The 16,579-nt window shown below is 33.9% G+C and overlaps 1 protein-coding gene across 13 annotated transcripts in view; it reads right to left on the bottom strand.

Moving 5' to 3' along the window:
- Window positions 1-291: 291 nt before the first annotated feature.
- Window positions 292-16,579, bottom strand: part of LOC105232101 (insulin-like growth factor 2 mRNA-binding protein 1) — an 84,300-nt gene continuing 68,012 nt past the window's right edge. For 6 of the 13 annotated variants that reach the window (XM_049454434.1, XM_049454433.1, XM_049454432.1 and 3 more), the window contains 5 exons: window positions 4,154-4,327; window positions 2,517-2,891; window positions 1,629-2,337; window positions 1,398-1,553; window positions 292-1,300 (listed from right to left, as the gene is read on the bottom strand). In XM_049454434.1, coding sequence (XP_049310391.1) covers window positions 1,028-1,300; window positions 1,398-1,553; window positions 1,629-2,337; window positions 2,517-2,891; window positions 4,154-4,327 — 1,687 coding nt within the window. In that variant the 3' untranslated portion in view covers window positions 292-1,027. Of the gene's footprint in view, window positions 1,301-1,397; window positions 1,554-1,628; window positions 2,338-2,516; window positions 2,892-4,153; window positions 4,328-5,246; window positions 6,022-16,579 lie in introns of those variants that run through there. The other 7 variants (XM_049454440.1, XM_049454439.1, XM_049454441.1 and 4 more) reach the window with 4 other exon arrangements.

The raw sequence follows: 16,579 nt of genomic DNA, 5'->3' as shown, positions 1-16,579 counted from the left end.
AGTTATTTTTGCACTACTTATCATATGCAGCGTTGACGTTGCTCATTTTTTGGTTGTCGCACTTAATTTTTTTCAGTGTTGTTGGGCTACAGCTGCTTTTACTGTGTACAAATTTTGTATTTGAATTTTGGTTATGACTGCTATTTTTTATGCTTTTTCCAATACTGCAAATGCGTGTTTCTGCTGACATTTCAACTGACATTTGGGCCTAATTTTTTCAAATTGTAATGTTAGTTCGGCTGCTTATGTGGAGTTCACACCGTAATTTTTTATGCAATTTGGCTATTTTGCAAAATTGTTTATTTTTTTTTTATAAATAGCGAGGCTGCGTGCTTTCGTTTTGCTACAAAAGCGAACAAATGTGTTGTTGTTGTGTTTTTGTTTATTTGCTGTTAGTGTTGCTCAATATTTTTTTCAGTGTGTTGTGTATTTTGCATTTTTTTACATCAATTCAAGTTGGTTTTTGTTGTTTAACGGACTTCAAATTTTGTTTATATATATTTTTGTTGTTGTTTATATATTTTTTGTTGTTGTTTATATATATTTTTTGTTGTTTATATATTTTTTGTTGTTGTTTATATATTCCTCTGTTGTTGTTTTAGGTTTTGTTGCAAATGTTTAATATTTTCGTTTGCTTTTTCTGCTGCTTCTACCGAAATTTACCTCTCTTGCTGTGCTCTTTTGCATGACCATAACCGTCATTACTATTTTTGTATTCATTATCATCATAATTTCTGTCATCAGCATATACTCAGCAATAATGTTATACATTAACACCCACAACGTTGACTTGTCAGCGTTGTTGTTGTTGTTTAAAAAAGCAATATATATTTAAAAATTATGTTAATAGTATATTAGAAAACCTAAATACATCATCATCATACACATTTCTCTGCATTTAATTTAATAAAAAAAAAAATAATAATAATAATAATAAAAATAAAAAAAATATGTAATAAGTAGTTTCAACAAAACGTTTGAAACGCATTTATAATTTTTATTTGTTTTTGTGTTTTTACTACTTGGCTTACTGACTTGACGCAGGTGGCTGTTGTTGTTGCTGCGGCGGCGACTGCTGCTGCTGTTGTTGTTGTTGTTGCGGCTGCTGTTGCAGTTGATGTTGTTGTTGCTGCTGTTGTGTTACTTGCTGCTGCTGCAGCTGCTGGGTCCCACTGCCGGCAGCGGCAGCAGCTGCTGCAGCGGCGGCGGCGGCGGTTTGCTCCTTGGCGGCTTTCTGTTTTTTGGTCACCGGTGGCGGATTCGTCGACATCATCATGGCGCGTATGCGTCGCTGTGCCGACTAAAAAAAAACAACAAACACACACAATTTTTTGCAATTAATTTCGTAAATAGCAACAACAATTGCGCTTTTTTTTTTTGATTTTGCCTGCGCTCACCTGTACGCTGTAGAATTGCCCGATTATATGGACGGGAGTCTCCTCATCACCACCCGATGCTGGCGCCACCGCATGCTCTGGTAGCTTGATAACGCTGCCAGTGACACGTTGCAAGTCGCGCACATTCTGTCCGCCCTTGCCGATTATCCGACCGACCTATAGAGATCACAAAAATGCATTATTCATACATATTCTAAAGTAATTGTTTGTTGTTTGGTTTTTGGTACGCACCTGTGAGCTTGCCACCATGATTTCGACTGTTAGTCGTACATCTTCGGTGCCGCACATGAATCCCTCTTCCCGCATCTTCTCGAAAATCATGTATTGTGCCTTCCATTGGCCTTCGGGTGTGCCGATGATCGTCACTTTGCGTTCGGTTTGCTGCTCGGCCGGTTTATCGTTGTCGATTGGTGCGATCTTGAGCGAGGCATTGGAGAAACGCATGACACTGCGTATGTATGAGCCTTTGGTGCCGATAATCGCGCCCACCGCATTGTTCGGTATGTAGAGGTATGTGGTCTCCTGCATATCGTTGGGGAAGACAGGCGGTACCACACTAGCCGGTGTCTTGGACATCGGGAAACCCGGACACGATTGATATGGCATGCTTGGGTTGAATACCATGCCATTGCCGGGTGTCGACATCATGGCCATCGGATGTAGACCAGGGAACATTAGGCTTTGTGGCGCCATTGCTTGCAAATCGTTCTCGTAGCTTTGACGTAGTTTGGAACTAATTTGCGCCTCGGCACGTGACATATTATCGATTAGGCCCTTAACCGTAATGATACGTTCCAAATTGAAGCTATTGATATCGTTTATCGAGCTGACAGTGATCTTCGTATCCGTGTCTTGCATAATACGTTTGATCGTATTACCGTTTTTACCAATAATGCGACCGATTAGATTGTTATGGGCCAAAATCTTCAAGCATATGTCACTGTTAGTTGGCGAGTTAGCGTGAAAGAGAGAGAGAGAGAGAGAGAGAGAGACCAGAAAAGAAGTTAGACAAATTTTATTTTCATATGCTCATAAAACTATGCTAAACATTTGGAGTTAATTTGCAAAGTTCATAGCGAAGCTTGACCAACCCGTTCTCTTATTTATGCCAGTACTCACCCTTTATTCGTTGAGATGGCTTCCTGTTGCATCACCTCCAAAATGCGTTTGCACGCGTTTGTGCAATTTTCCGGATTACCATAAATGGTGATCGCCTTCTCCAGTGAGCCGACATTCTCTTTTCGATGCACATCAACACGTGCATGGCTTTGTTGTGTGATCGTGCGTATGGTAATACCTTGACGGCCAATAATGGCGCCGACCATTTCACTTTGCACCAAAATGCGCAGCGGAAAATCAGCTTGACGTCCGGGTCCTGGCATACCGGGATATGGATTGCGCTGATTACGATTGGTGCGACGTTGGTTCTTGTCCAATGGCTCGGCGTGCAATTTGTTGCCCTCGAATTCGACACCGTTCAATCCGCCAGCAGCTCTGCAATTAACGAAAGAAAATAAAAAGTTGGGTTAGGTTTTTGTAGACTTGCAAATTTTTTTATAGACATATAATGAGAAAATGTATGTAATATTACAATTTTGAAAGTACTCGAACAACGAAGAGTACTTGGACTGTATTTTCAACTTCTCTACTTTCAAATCAATTCTCTCTAAGAGTTCAATGCTCTGTAAGAGTTTAAGTTCCTGAAATATGTTTCAGTTTTTAATATAACGCAGTTTGTGGAACCCACCACTTGACAAAAGTCTCCAAAAAGAGTACACGATTCATTTGAAACTTTGCCAACACCGAAAATAGGTAGAGTTTTGATTCGATTGATCCCACAAGTTCCTGAAACATGTTCTGGATTTTGATAATACGAAGATTTTGGTACTCATAGAGAGAATAGGTTTTGGTTGAGAATTTACGAACTTCTAAAATTAGTAGAATTTTATTACGAAAGACGAAAAGCACTAAGGCTCTACGCCTCACAATATACACGAGTTTTTGTATCTAAAACCTTGAAAACAAATCTCTGTAACCTTGCAGTTATCTGTTATGCTTTACGCAGATTTTGAAACCTATAAAGAGGCCAAGTTTCGCTTCAAAATTCGCGCACTCGAAAAATTTGTAGAATTTTGATAAAAAAAATACTACTAATGACCAAATTTCGAATTTCGAAAATAAAATAAGCTTAATTTAACCCATAAAGAGGCCAAGTTTCGCTTCAAAATTCGCGCACTCGAAAAATTTGTCGAATTTTGATAAAAAATACTCCAAATTACCAAATTTCGAATTTCGAAGATCAAATAAGCTTAGTGGATTTAACCCAAGTTTCGTTTCAAAATTCGCGAAATCGTAAAATTTGTAGTGTTTTCATTACAAATTACCCAAAATAACCAAATTTCGAATTTCGAAGTTGTTTTAACTGCAACATTCAAAGCTCCGTTTCAACACTCGTATTACATTTTTCGAAGAGTTAAGAAAGCAAATGCACGTTGCAAAAAAAATAAATTAAAAAGAAAAAACAATAAATTAAAAAAAAATAAAAAAAGAAATAAAAAAGAAAAAATAAATTAAAAAAGTAAAATAAAAAAATCGTACATATTTGAAAGATCTAGATAACAAAGTGCAGCTAAAGAATGATAAATGTAACAAAAAACACCGAGGCGACATAAAAACATAAACAACAACAACAACAAAAAAAAACGCAAATAATAAAATGAAGAGAAGAAAAGAAAACAAATTGCATAATGTAATACCTTTGAGCCTGATCGGGATTTTCGAATGTTATATGTACAGTCTGAGTATTGGGGTCCTTACTAGACACAGCCTCACACTGTTTGACGATGCCGTATGGCTTTAGCAGCGGTTCGATGTCTTCGAAACGCGTTTGCAGCGGTATGCCGCTAATAAGAATTTTCGATGTCGAAACACTGTGAACAAAGAAGAGATAAAAGTTGAAGTATAAAACAACAACAACAACAACAAATGCAATAACAACAACAACAACAGCAACGCATAAGTGAAGTAAGCTTGTGGAAGTGTGACAAAATATAGCGAGAAAAAATACAATGCATATGTATGTATGTACAAATGTATGTATGTGTAGCATGAGAAGAATATACAATACAAAGTGTAACTGCATAGAAAAGTACGAGTGTAAGCGAGTACTAAAATCTCTAATTCTCTAAAGGGTGGCCAATAATTATTACTAATTTCTTTTTGCGCAATAATTTGTTTAATATTTTAAAACGTACACCTAAAAGTAGGCAATATGAGAGAATTGTCAATGTATGTGTACATTTACTAAACTACAGCAACAATAAAGCTAAAGAAACACGAAAGCATGTTTTGTTCGGTTTAGCGCCTAAAATTATGTGTGTATGCTTGCAGAAATGCGCCTAAAAGTAGGCAATGTTTAACATTTGCCAAAACATTATAACATATTTAATTAACTACAACAACAATTAAGCCAAAGAAACGCGCTAACTCATATTTCGGCTGCCTCGCGCCTAAAAGTATGCTAAACGTCGCCTACAACTTTGTTGCATATTGAAAAAATACAGCTAAGAGTAAGCAAGCTGTTTAATTATAATGATATTTACTAAACTACATAGACAATAAATTCAAAAAACGTAGGCTTGTGCTAGTTAGCACCTAAAAGTATGCTACACTACAGCGCTTTAATATTTCACGCACTGGCCGCGTGCTAATAAATTCTAGCTCAGCATATGTATCGTTTTTTCTGAAAATAATTGCGCGTACACATATTTTCGCTTGCTAATTACATTTTTGAAGCATACATTTAGGCGTAGAAACATAAAACTACTAAATGAGCAGTAGATAGCGTACATTATTGCATGAGAGAAGGTGGTTGCCTCACGTTTATGTTGTGGCATGACACACGCGCACTCATACACACACACATACACGCTTGCAGAATTCCTAAATTCCCGGTTATGCACACACACATACCTCAACATGTTCGTATCCAGTTTTTCACAATAAAATTTTTATATAAAAATTTGCCAACTATTGCTTGCTTCTTCACTTATTTTTTGCTTAATTTTACCGAAGTATTGCTGTCTGCGTTGTATGCTTTAGGCTGTCGACTCAAAATGACACCGTTAAATTTCGCACGAAAGTCAGTTTGTTTAAAATTATGCAGAGTTTGTAGAAAATTTGAAAAGCAACAATAAATTTTCTTTCTCACAACACACGCTTGCCTTAAAATACCGCAACAAGCATACTAAATGCACGCACGCACGCGCACTCACGTCTCCAGTGACACAGACAAGTGCGTCTGAAAGACTTTTTTTTTGTATCAGCAGGATATTTGTTAAAGCGTTTGCGAGTTTGTTTGGCGGCTCCTTTCACTGCACGAATTTTCGAAAACAAAATTTGTTTAGTCAAAGTTTGGTATTTGGATTTTTCAAAAAGACGGAAAACTAAAACGAAATGTGTGACGACGAAGGCGGAACGAGAAAACTAAACTATTGCGAAATCCACAGCATAATATTAAAAAAAAATATCTACGGGAAATTTTTGAAATTGTTGACTGGCTGAAAACTATAATAAATTTCTATTTTGAAAACAACGGAAAAATTTTGAGGTATATTTTTCGTTTTTCATAGAAATGTAAAATTTAACAGAAAATGCGGTTCAAAGTGTCGCATGATTTTTTATAAGAGTGGAGTGTGCAACGCGTGATCACATGCATTTGTATGTGTATATGCAAATGTTTGCATTAAAATTAAATTAAAAAATATAAAAAAAGAATTTAATTGAAACAATAAATAAAAATAATTTAGAAAATATAAAAAAAAAAATCAAAAAATAATAAAAATTAATAAAAAAGTTATAAAAAATCCTCCAGAAATAGTACAAAAATATAAAACTTAAATAAAAAAATAATTTAGAAAATATGAAAAATAAATAAAATTAATAAAAAAAATCATTTGGAAGTAATACAAAAAAATAATATTGAATAAAAAAAAATTAAGCAATAATACAAAAAAATTTTGAGAAAAAAAAACTTTAAAAAAAATCAAAAACATTTTTAAAAATAAAAATAAAAAAATTATTAAAAAAAAATAAAATTATTAAAAAAAAATAAAATAATTAGAAAAAAATAAAAATAATGGGAAAAGTAAAAAAAAAATAAACCAATAAAAAGTCAACAAAAAATATATAAGAAATAAAAAAAAATTATTAAATATTAAAATATTATTAAATATAAAAATATTAAAGTAAAAAAAATATTTTTTTTATTAAAAAAAATTAATTTTTTAATTTTAAATTATCAAGTTTTCGAAAAAAATTTTTAATCCTAAACTTTGAAGTTTTAATTTTTTAATATTTTTTTTTAATTTTTTAAATTAATTAAAACTTTAATTTTTTATATTTTTTTAATTAAAAATTATTACTTTTTTTGATTTCTCAATTAAAAATTAATTTTTTTTAATTTTAAATCAAATTTGTTTAGTTTAAAATTTTTAATTTTTAAATTAAATTTTTAAACCTAAATTTTGAAATTTTAATTTTTCATTCAAAACTTTTTAAATGGAAAATTGGCGCATTCAAACGCACACAGCGTTTAGTTCAAAAATAAAATTTCATTCTTCCTTGCCGCTCTAGCAGGCAGTATGAAGCAAAAAGTTAAAAAAAAAAATATTAAATTATTAAAAAAAAATTAAATTTAAAAATGTATCTAATTTAAAAATTAAATTTTACAACTTAAAATAAATAAAAATTAAATTAAAATAAAAAAATTAAAAAAAAACTATTAAATTATTAAAAAAAATTTAAAAAAAATATTAAATTATTAAAAAAAATTAAATTTAAAAATGTATCTAATTTAAAAATCAAATTTTATAACTTAAAATAAATAAAAATAAAATTAAAATAAAAATAAAAAAATTGGAAAAAAAGTATTAAATTATTAAAAAAAATTAAATTTAAAAATGTATCTAATTAAAAAATTAAATCTTATAACTTAAAATAAATAAAAAATAAATTAAAAAAATTCTTCAAAATAAAAATATTTTATTAAAATTAAAATTTTTTTAAATTTAAAATTGTTTTTTAATTAAATTTAATTTTTATGTTCTTAATATAAAACCTGAATTTTTTAATATAAAATTTTAAATTTTTCAAAAAAAATTTTAATTAAATTTATTGATCAAAAAATTAAAAGAAATAAAAATTTAATTAAAACTTTTTAATCTTTGTTTAAGTTATTTAATTTAAATTTAATTAAATTTTTAATTCTAAATTATGAAATTTTAATTTCATAACAATTTTTTTAGCAGAAAATTTCTGCATATTTTTTGCATTTTTTTAAATATAAATAAAATATTTTCTACGGAAAATATATAAAAATTGTTTTTTTTTTTAATATAATTGAATTATTTTCGAGAGAGCAAATATAAAAATTATTATTAAAAATATTACTAAAATATTTTCCACAGAAAAAATATTAAAATTATTTGTTTAAATATTATCAACATATTTTCGAAAGAAAAAATCATAAATATTATGCACCTACTCGGAGGAAATTATAAATTTAGAAAGAACTCTTCTTTCTCAACATTTTTAAACAACAACCAAACATGGAAAAAGTTCCGTTAAATGCGAATTAATTGCTACCACAATAGTCCACAAGCTTTAAGCCTGAATTCGATTAAGCGAAAATCAAAATGGTGGATCAAAGAAAACCCGCGCTGAAAACCTCGCAGAAATGCAGCTAAAACATAAATTAGCTGCAGCGCTAAAGCGTCTAAAAAATCACCGCAAATTTCTTGGAAGTCATTTATTTTATTATTATTATTTTGGTTGGTAGTGTTTGTTGTTGTTTTCGTAGCTGCTGCCAGCTTTTAACTGCGGCTGCGTTTATTTGGCGCTTTTTTCATTAAGCATGTGGCAAAAGGCAGGCAGACGGTCGGGCCGTCATTGCTTAGTGCATACCTACACTCATGTATGTACATATGTGTGCGTGCCACTTTCTGTCAGCAACGCAGCATTAATTGCCGCTGCTGTGTCCGTTGTCAAATTGGTGCAATACATTATTAGTTGCAGTTGTTGTTTCTCTTGTTCTTATTGTTATTGCTTTTTGTATGCCACAACATTTATTATTTTTGCTTCCTGTGCGTCTGCGCAAAATTCCATGGAAAAGCTTTAAAAGTTCAATTTGGTATTTTATTGTTTTTGTTTTTGTTTTTGTTTTCTGTTTACTTTTCCGCTTCTCTTTTTGTTTTTCTTGCTGACTTTTGCAGTGTTTTGTTGTTACAGCGCATACCACTGCCGACGTCGCGACGCGGGTCGTCAGCCGAGTCCATTCACATCGTCGCTGCAACTAGTTGTTGCGGTTGTTGGTCTAAATGTTGTTGTTGGTTGCTGGCTATTTTAGCTGCTTCTATGCTTGCTAACTGCTTGTTGTTGCTGTTGTGCTTTCAACTTGATTTTCATATGTTGCTGTTGTTGTCTAGTCTGGGAATGCTGTCGTTGTATCAATACGATCATATTCTCAGTGTTGTTGTTTTGGTTTTGGCATTGGCATGCGGCCAGTACCAGTCAGTGCGCCTGCTGACCGCGCTTCTACCCCGTATTGTGTCTCGCTTCTTCTTCTTGTTCTCCTTCTTCTGCTTCTGCTTCTACTTGGCCAACTATGCAGCGTCCGGTTAGTCAGTTATAGCCAACCAACCGGTGGCATTCCTGAGTGACTGTGTCTTTTCGAGCAGCCAAGTTGCTGGTATTTGCTGTCCGTGTTTGTTTGTAAGTATGTGTGCGCGCACACGCCGCGCATCCAGTTACATTTTGCCATAACGTCATCATCGTAGTGGCAGTGGCATAAAAAAACAACTGCAAAAATAAAACTAAAATGCCGCAGGAATGCACCACAGCCTGACACGCTGCATGCAACAGCATGCGGTGATCGTCCGTCCCGCCGCCTTGTCGCAGCAATCGCCAAAAGCGCGGCCAAGTCATGGGAAGCAATCAACATTTTTCAAGTTGTTATTGTGTTTTTTGACTGATCGCATGCCATTACACGCACACGTTTACATACATAGCATACATACATATATTTGTATGTTATTGTTGTTGTTGTAGTTTTTGTTTTGTTTTCGATTGGAACGCAACGTATGCCTTTTTTCGTTTGACTTTGCAGCACACTCTACGACCCACTTGGGCCGCGGCATGTACGTCGCACTTCCTATGTGCTGCGGCGCTTGTTGTTTTTGTTGCAACAACGCGTTGGGTTTTTTTTTTTTTGGTTGTTTTTTCGCTCGGTCACTAAGTTGCGACTTTTATTCGCCTTATACACTCGGCAAAGCGGAACTGTCTGCCAGTGTTGCCATATGTACACATCAACAAATTGAGGTTAGTTTACATACAAAGTGCATATGTTGCAAGATCACGCAGATGATATGAAATTATTGCGCACGACTTTGTGAGAACTGAGCGTTTTTCGGTTATCGTGCGCTGTTTGCTTCCTTAAGCGAGTTTCACACGGAAAATTGCGAAATTATGAAAAAATCTATATGTTAGACCTATACTAACTCGGTTCTCCCTCGACAGAAAACGTTTATATTTTAACCATATTTTGTATGCGGTAAATCTTGTTATAGAAATGAGTTTGTTGTTTGTAGAAGCTTTAGAAGTAAGGGATATCGCAGCTCGAATATGCAAATCGTAGCGTTGTTTGTTTTTATTTTTTGCAACTAATGAACTGAGAAGCCGTCAATTGCTTTACACCATATGCAAGTTGCTTGAATGGTAAATTGTGAAATAAGGAAAAAATTAAGTTTTATACCTTTACTAACTCGGTTTCCCCTCGGCAAAAATTTTTTTAACTTTCAGCATATTTTGTATGAGGAGAAAGTTGTTATAATATTAGGGTTGTATTTTGTAAATGCCTTTAAAACAAGGGCAACCGAAGCTCGAACATACACCTTGAAGTTTGTTTTTTAACATGAAACTACGCAGAGAGATTTGTTATTGTTTGCTTGCCGAAACTAGGGTTCATTATTAGTCAACTTAAGAAAAATCTAGTTTCAGTCACACATTCAACTGCCACAATGACTGCGTTCAATAATGTCCGGCAACACCAAAGCGCACTCGTTTTACATTCAACCGCAAATCCGCTGGCCTAATTTACCGTGCACTGTCACACTCTTCACATAATCTCTTGCTCTATGTGCCACTCTTCGTTGCAACTCTTTGCGGAATGCTCTCTAGACAAGTTTATTGCTTGTTTTGTTATTGATAATATGTATCTGTTTTGAAAAAAAAAAGAATTGTTGTTGACCGCATTTGTGGCACGAAGAAAACGCAACGTCGTCGTCGCGTTCAACATTAGTCGCCTGGTGTTCGTGTCGCCGCGACGAGTGTGTTGAACCTGCCGCTCTCAACACTGACTTAGGCGCAGCGAAAACTGTAAGCATTTTTGCCATAGCACACGCTGTTGTTGTTGTTATTATTTGCACTTTAAGCTGCGCCAAACAACAACAACTCATACATAGATATCGACTTCTGCATACGCACACACACATACGAAGTGAATAATGAAAACAACAAGTCCAACGCTTGCGTAGACGGCTATGCTGCTTGCCGGCTCCATGCGGACGGTCGCCAATGGCTGTGCCATCGCATTTTGTTGTTATACTGTTATTGTTGCTGTTGTTTTTGGTGTTTTTGCTGATGCGCGCGCCGCTCTTCCAGGAATTGTTTATCGAAAAAATGAGTTATTTTTCGGTTACTGTTGCAGTATTTGCATTTTCGTGTCGGCTTTCTTCCTCCACTCTACATGCATACATATACACATATGTGCATATATGCTGCTGGCGCGCGTTTTTAGCATCAGCATAAATTTAATAACAACAACAGTAAAAGCGGCAGCAACAGCAATTATACAAACGCTTTATGCGGCAGTGGAAGTGAGCAAATAAAAGCAAAATAAAAATGCGCGAAAATATTTGCACTTCTTGGTATTGCCGGCCAATGCTTTGTGGCTGCGCATACCTTTGCAACTCTGTGCTACCTTCGTCGAAAGCGCAGCTATGCTTTTGCACTGCTGAAATTGCAATTTTTTTGGATTTGCTTAGTCGTTTTTGCCATTTCAGCCGTTTTCATGTTAATGAGAATGGGAATTTATTTGACCCGAGCCAGCGTTTATTAAGAAATTAACAGACACCACAGCGCAAGGCGTAAGTGGATAACAGAATTTTGTTGTGCGATGAAAAGTGATATTATGAAGTTCAGAAAAAATTTTAAAATTTGTATATAAAAAAATGATTAAAAAAATATATAATAATAAAATTTTATATAAAAAAAATTTTAAAAATTTTGTTTTTGAAAAAATTTTATCAAATTTTTACTAAACTTTTTTTATACAAATTTTAGAAACTTTTTTATTAAAATTTTTGGTCGTTTTTTTAATAATTTTTTTTTTTTAATTACATTTTTTTTTTAATTTTTTTTATGAAAATTTTTTAGTAAAATTTTTTAAATAATAAAATTGATGTTATGAAGATCAGAAAAAATTTAAAAATTTTTATAAAAAAAAAAAATTATTAAAAAATGTATAATAATAAAATTGTATATAAAAAAAATATTAAAAATTTTGTTTTTGAAAAAATTTTATCAAAATTTTGCTTAACTTTTTTTTATACAAATTTTAGTATTTTTTTTACTAAAGTTTTTGGTCGTCTTTTTTACTAATTTTTTTTAAATAGTTTTTTACAATTTTTTTTTTTATAAAAATTTTTTAGTAAAATTTTTTAAATATACATACATATACAATTTTTAAATTTTGTTGTTTGAAATTCATATCAGTTTTTTATTATGAAAAAAATTTTACAAAATTTTTTTTTATAAATTTTGTTAGTAGTTTAGTTTTTTTTTTATTTATTTCCTTGCTAAATTTATTTTTAATATTTTTTTTTACTAAACATTTTTTTTAATTAGAAAGAAAAATTATACTTGTTGCATAGTTTTTTTTTCTTTTTGTTTTTTTTTTGCATATCAGATTTATAAAGTCGCACAGTTGCATTTATGTTTACAATTTTTTTTTCGTCACTCGTTTTGAGTAGGCGGCGTTGATGAGTCAACGCCATGGCACAGCTTAATGATTTTTAAGGCGCAGAGGTTTATGCGCAAATGCATGTATTCGTTTGTATGCATGTGCACATGTAAGCGCGCACTCCTGCCTGCCTTCTACTTAGAATTCCAAGAATTGCTTTCATTTCATTTTTTATTTTGCATTTTCGCGTACATAAAGTGCAATGATATATTGAAAACCGTTAAAAGGTGGATACTTGAGTGACGTGCTTATTTATGCTCAGCTGCGAAATAACGCTGATGAGTTAATATAAATTTTTTTGTTGACGCAAAAGTTTCAGAAAAGTACAGCCACAAGCGTTTTGACAAAGAAATCAACAGCAAAGCAGTTACAAGTCTAATAATAAAATAGTAACAGACTTAAAAAATCGCTGACAAAAGATATTTTGTTATATTAATGCTTGTATACATTTACTGTTATAGAAATTAAATAAAAAATATTATTTCATGAAACTACTTAAGTTTTCTATACTATGCGCACTACTTTCATCTGTATACAGCCTAATGCACTTCATGCAAATAAACTGCAACTGTTATCGACTTTCGATAATACAGCGCTATTGCGTACACTAACACCACTATTTTTATTTGTTTATTTATTTTGTGATTAGAATTCGTTAAATTTTAATGTGGCAAGCAAGTGGCGAAGGTTTTGACCACATTTGGTAATTTGAATCGGTATCTAGCTGTAAGTAAATAAAATGAAGAGTTTTGGCCAACGATTCAGGCTGCATAATTCTTATTAGAATAACTAACTACACTCCATTGTGTGATTTTGAGGTTACAGCTGGTTGTTCATTATTTTTTAGTTTTTTTAATTTTTGGCTACGAAATTTCATGTCAAATTTTTATCAGAACAGTCAGCTGTTCGGTTCTTCGACAAAATTCGTGCGTGTTCGCATAAATATGAAATAACATATAGAAATTGTGTTATTTTAAAACATTCATTAGCCAAAAAATTCTAAACTGTTTACATTTTTTTCAAAAATGATGAAATGACATTCATATTAGGGTCCGGTATTTTTTAAAAATATATAAAAAAAAATTTTAACACCCTAATACGCATAAAAACATACATAGATAAAAATTCATAATATTGGTAGCGAAAAATTCAATATGCAAGATTTCTTGTAAATTCTACGCAGTATGCTGAAATGTAATCATATTAGGGTGCGCCAATCTTTTTAAATTTTTTTTTACCAATAATCTTTGCCACATTTATGCTTTCTTTATTTTAATAATATTAAAAACAATAATTATTTTTAGCTGCAACAAACTTTAGGTTTTCATTACCCTAATGTGTATGTAAGTACATAAAATTACAAAACAGCTTTCATAGATATGCCAACAAAAATGCAACGCAATTCCAAAACAGCTCGCTCACACACATACCCACATACACATACATGTATAAATGCCAAGCAAATATGATTGTTTACAATTTTCACCCTGTTTGTTGTTATTGCTTTCGCTATATTCCGCACTTGAGCATCGGCTAGTGCCGACTGCAGCCGAGAGTGCAGCATACTACATGCACATGCATTTATGGAGGGCGGGTCATAAACCGTCTGCAGCGGTGGGAAAGTGTATGTCAGCAATGTGTGTGTGTGTATTGGGCGGGCGAACGAACGAGTCTATAACACACACATACACACACACACAGATGGTAGCTCGTGTGCACTTACATATTTGTGGTGTTTGCGACGGGGCGGGCTGCCTGGGGCTTTTTGGCGTCACCAATTGCCTTATTGCTGCGCGCCACTCATTCACAAAAGACGCAAATTGTTGTGTGTACTGCGCGCGCCGGCCAACAACAAAAACAATTGCACACATTGTTTTGTAATTGTTTTTGTCTGTTTTTGTTTTTTTTTTCTTTTACAACAAACATGTGAAAGTACAAAGTGCAAACAGTACATGCATACTTTTGCACTTTTACGCTGCATGCAAATTGGTGGGAATGCAAGAGGCGAAAACAAAAACAAAAACAAACACAACAACAAGCACAAATAATAACAATAAAACGGCAATGCAGACAAGTGCAAACCGTGCAAGATGGTGGTGGCGATGTCGCTGGCATTGTTGTTGTTGTCATTGTTGTAGTGCACATATTGGCTTTTATTGCGTACGTGCTGTTTATTTGTATGTTGCTTGGCTTGTTGGTTTGTGGCAATACACGCCTACTGTTGATTGATAAGCGGCAGTTACGGTGGTTGCGCGAAAATGCAGCTAATACAACAACAATAATACTAAAAATTTGGTGCAAATGCCTTGACTGACTGTAGAAGCAAATGCGTGTGTTTGTAATTATATAAAAATAAATACATACAAACAGTTATTTTTATTTTAAATTAAATTAATATTTATTTTTTGGTTTTCAAAAACTCATTTTCGAAGGCAACGCTACAATCTCCGAACATATCGTTGAGATCGGAGCACTATAGCATACAGCTGCTATACAAACTGGCCGAGCAAGGAGCTTTTTATAAACTTTTATGCTATAAGAAATGCAGCCGAGGGGGCTGTTATTGCTGCGCTGCAGCTGAACTTAGCGTTTTTTCTTCTATTCACATGTCAATGACTTTTTTTGTTTCTTTTTAAATGTCAATGACTAAAAATGTTTAATTAATGCTCTTAAACCATGAAGCCACTGTTGATTTTTCTTTTCGATAACTACCCATCTATCGATATTTTCAAACATTTATAAGGGTGTTAGACTGTTAAGTAAACACTTAGGAAAATGTAATACTTTGTACGCGCATTTTGTTGCATTTAAATTTTTGTAATTAATTATTGCAAATAAAAAAAAAATGCAAAAAAAAAATCCGTGTGAATCAAGAAATATAAATATTCAGCGCTCCTCTCTGCGTTTTTGCCACATACAGCCCATACCCGCATGTCAGCAATATAGCGGGGTGTGAAAATGATTGTAACGGCATTCACTAAGTCAAGCCAAGTCATTATTGCGGACAGCGTCAACGTCTGCGCTCGCAGCGCAGCTGCTTGCCTGGTGGAATGCATTTTAACGGCAAATTTCGCAGCAAAAACAAAAACACACACAACTAAATGTACACAAACACATATACAAATGTATTTGTGTCTGTATAGCATTGAAATTGCAAGCCGCCGCTATGTTGGAATGCAGACAACGCTGACTGGGTGGCTTAACCGGCGCCCACAGGCACGGAAGAGCGCATACACACTTGTACAGACATTTGTGCTTATGTGGTTGTTGTTCGTCTGAACAAATGGCTGCAGCGCCGCAGCAAATATTGACTGGCGTGTTGCTCGATTGACTGACAGCAGCAGCGCCGCGACCAATAGGTGTGCGTATTCAGAGGGGAGCAATGAAAAAATGCAAATAAAGGCGTCTAATCGACAGATACATATGCATATATGTAGGTACATATGTATATATGTATGTAAGTAGCACGTGGAGTACGTAGAGCAAGTTGTATGGTGCAAAGAGCACAAAAGAGCGCTACAAAGAGCGCATGCAATATAATGCTAGTGCGAATACATAGCAGCAGGGGAAATTAGTGACTCAGGGGCGGGGAGTAATGGCAAGTGCAATGTGTAAAACAAAACAAAAAGGAATAAAACAACATATACATACAGCAGCGACATAAGCGCTTGCCTTGCCGCCTTGCCTGATTCCTGCAGTCACACAACAACAGCAGTTGTTGCAATTGCTGCTGCTGCTGGTATGCGTGTTGTGTAGTGGTCGGCATTATGCGTATACGCTCGGTTCGGCACTATTCGTTCGTTCGTTGGTTGTTACAGCCAGCACAAAATTTTCATTCATAAAAATTTACACAAAAGCAAGAACAAGCAACAGCGAAATGCCAACAGCAATAAAAACAAGTACGGAGTGCAGCGAAAGCAATCACAACATCACTGTGCCACAAACAACAGCAAAAATGCGGCGGCCACAGCGCATGCCAGGGCAATGCGCTAGCATTCGGGTCGCCTGCTCGGCTTTCACACACACACAGGCGCGCAGTCGCATCTATACAAATACGAAAAAAATAAGTGTTTCTTTCTGCAAAAGCTGGCAATGCTCGCAGTTT

This window comes from Bactrocera dorsalis, chromosome 4 (genome assembly GCF_023373825.1).
Source record: "Bactrocera dorsalis isolate Fly_Bdor chromosome 4, ASM2337382v1, whole genome shotgun sequence".
NCBI classification, from domain to species: Eukaryota; Metazoa; Arthropoda; class Insecta; order Diptera; family Tephritidae; genus Bactrocera; species Bactrocera dorsalis.
This window is presented reverse-complemented; position numbering and strand designations above follow the sequence as displayed.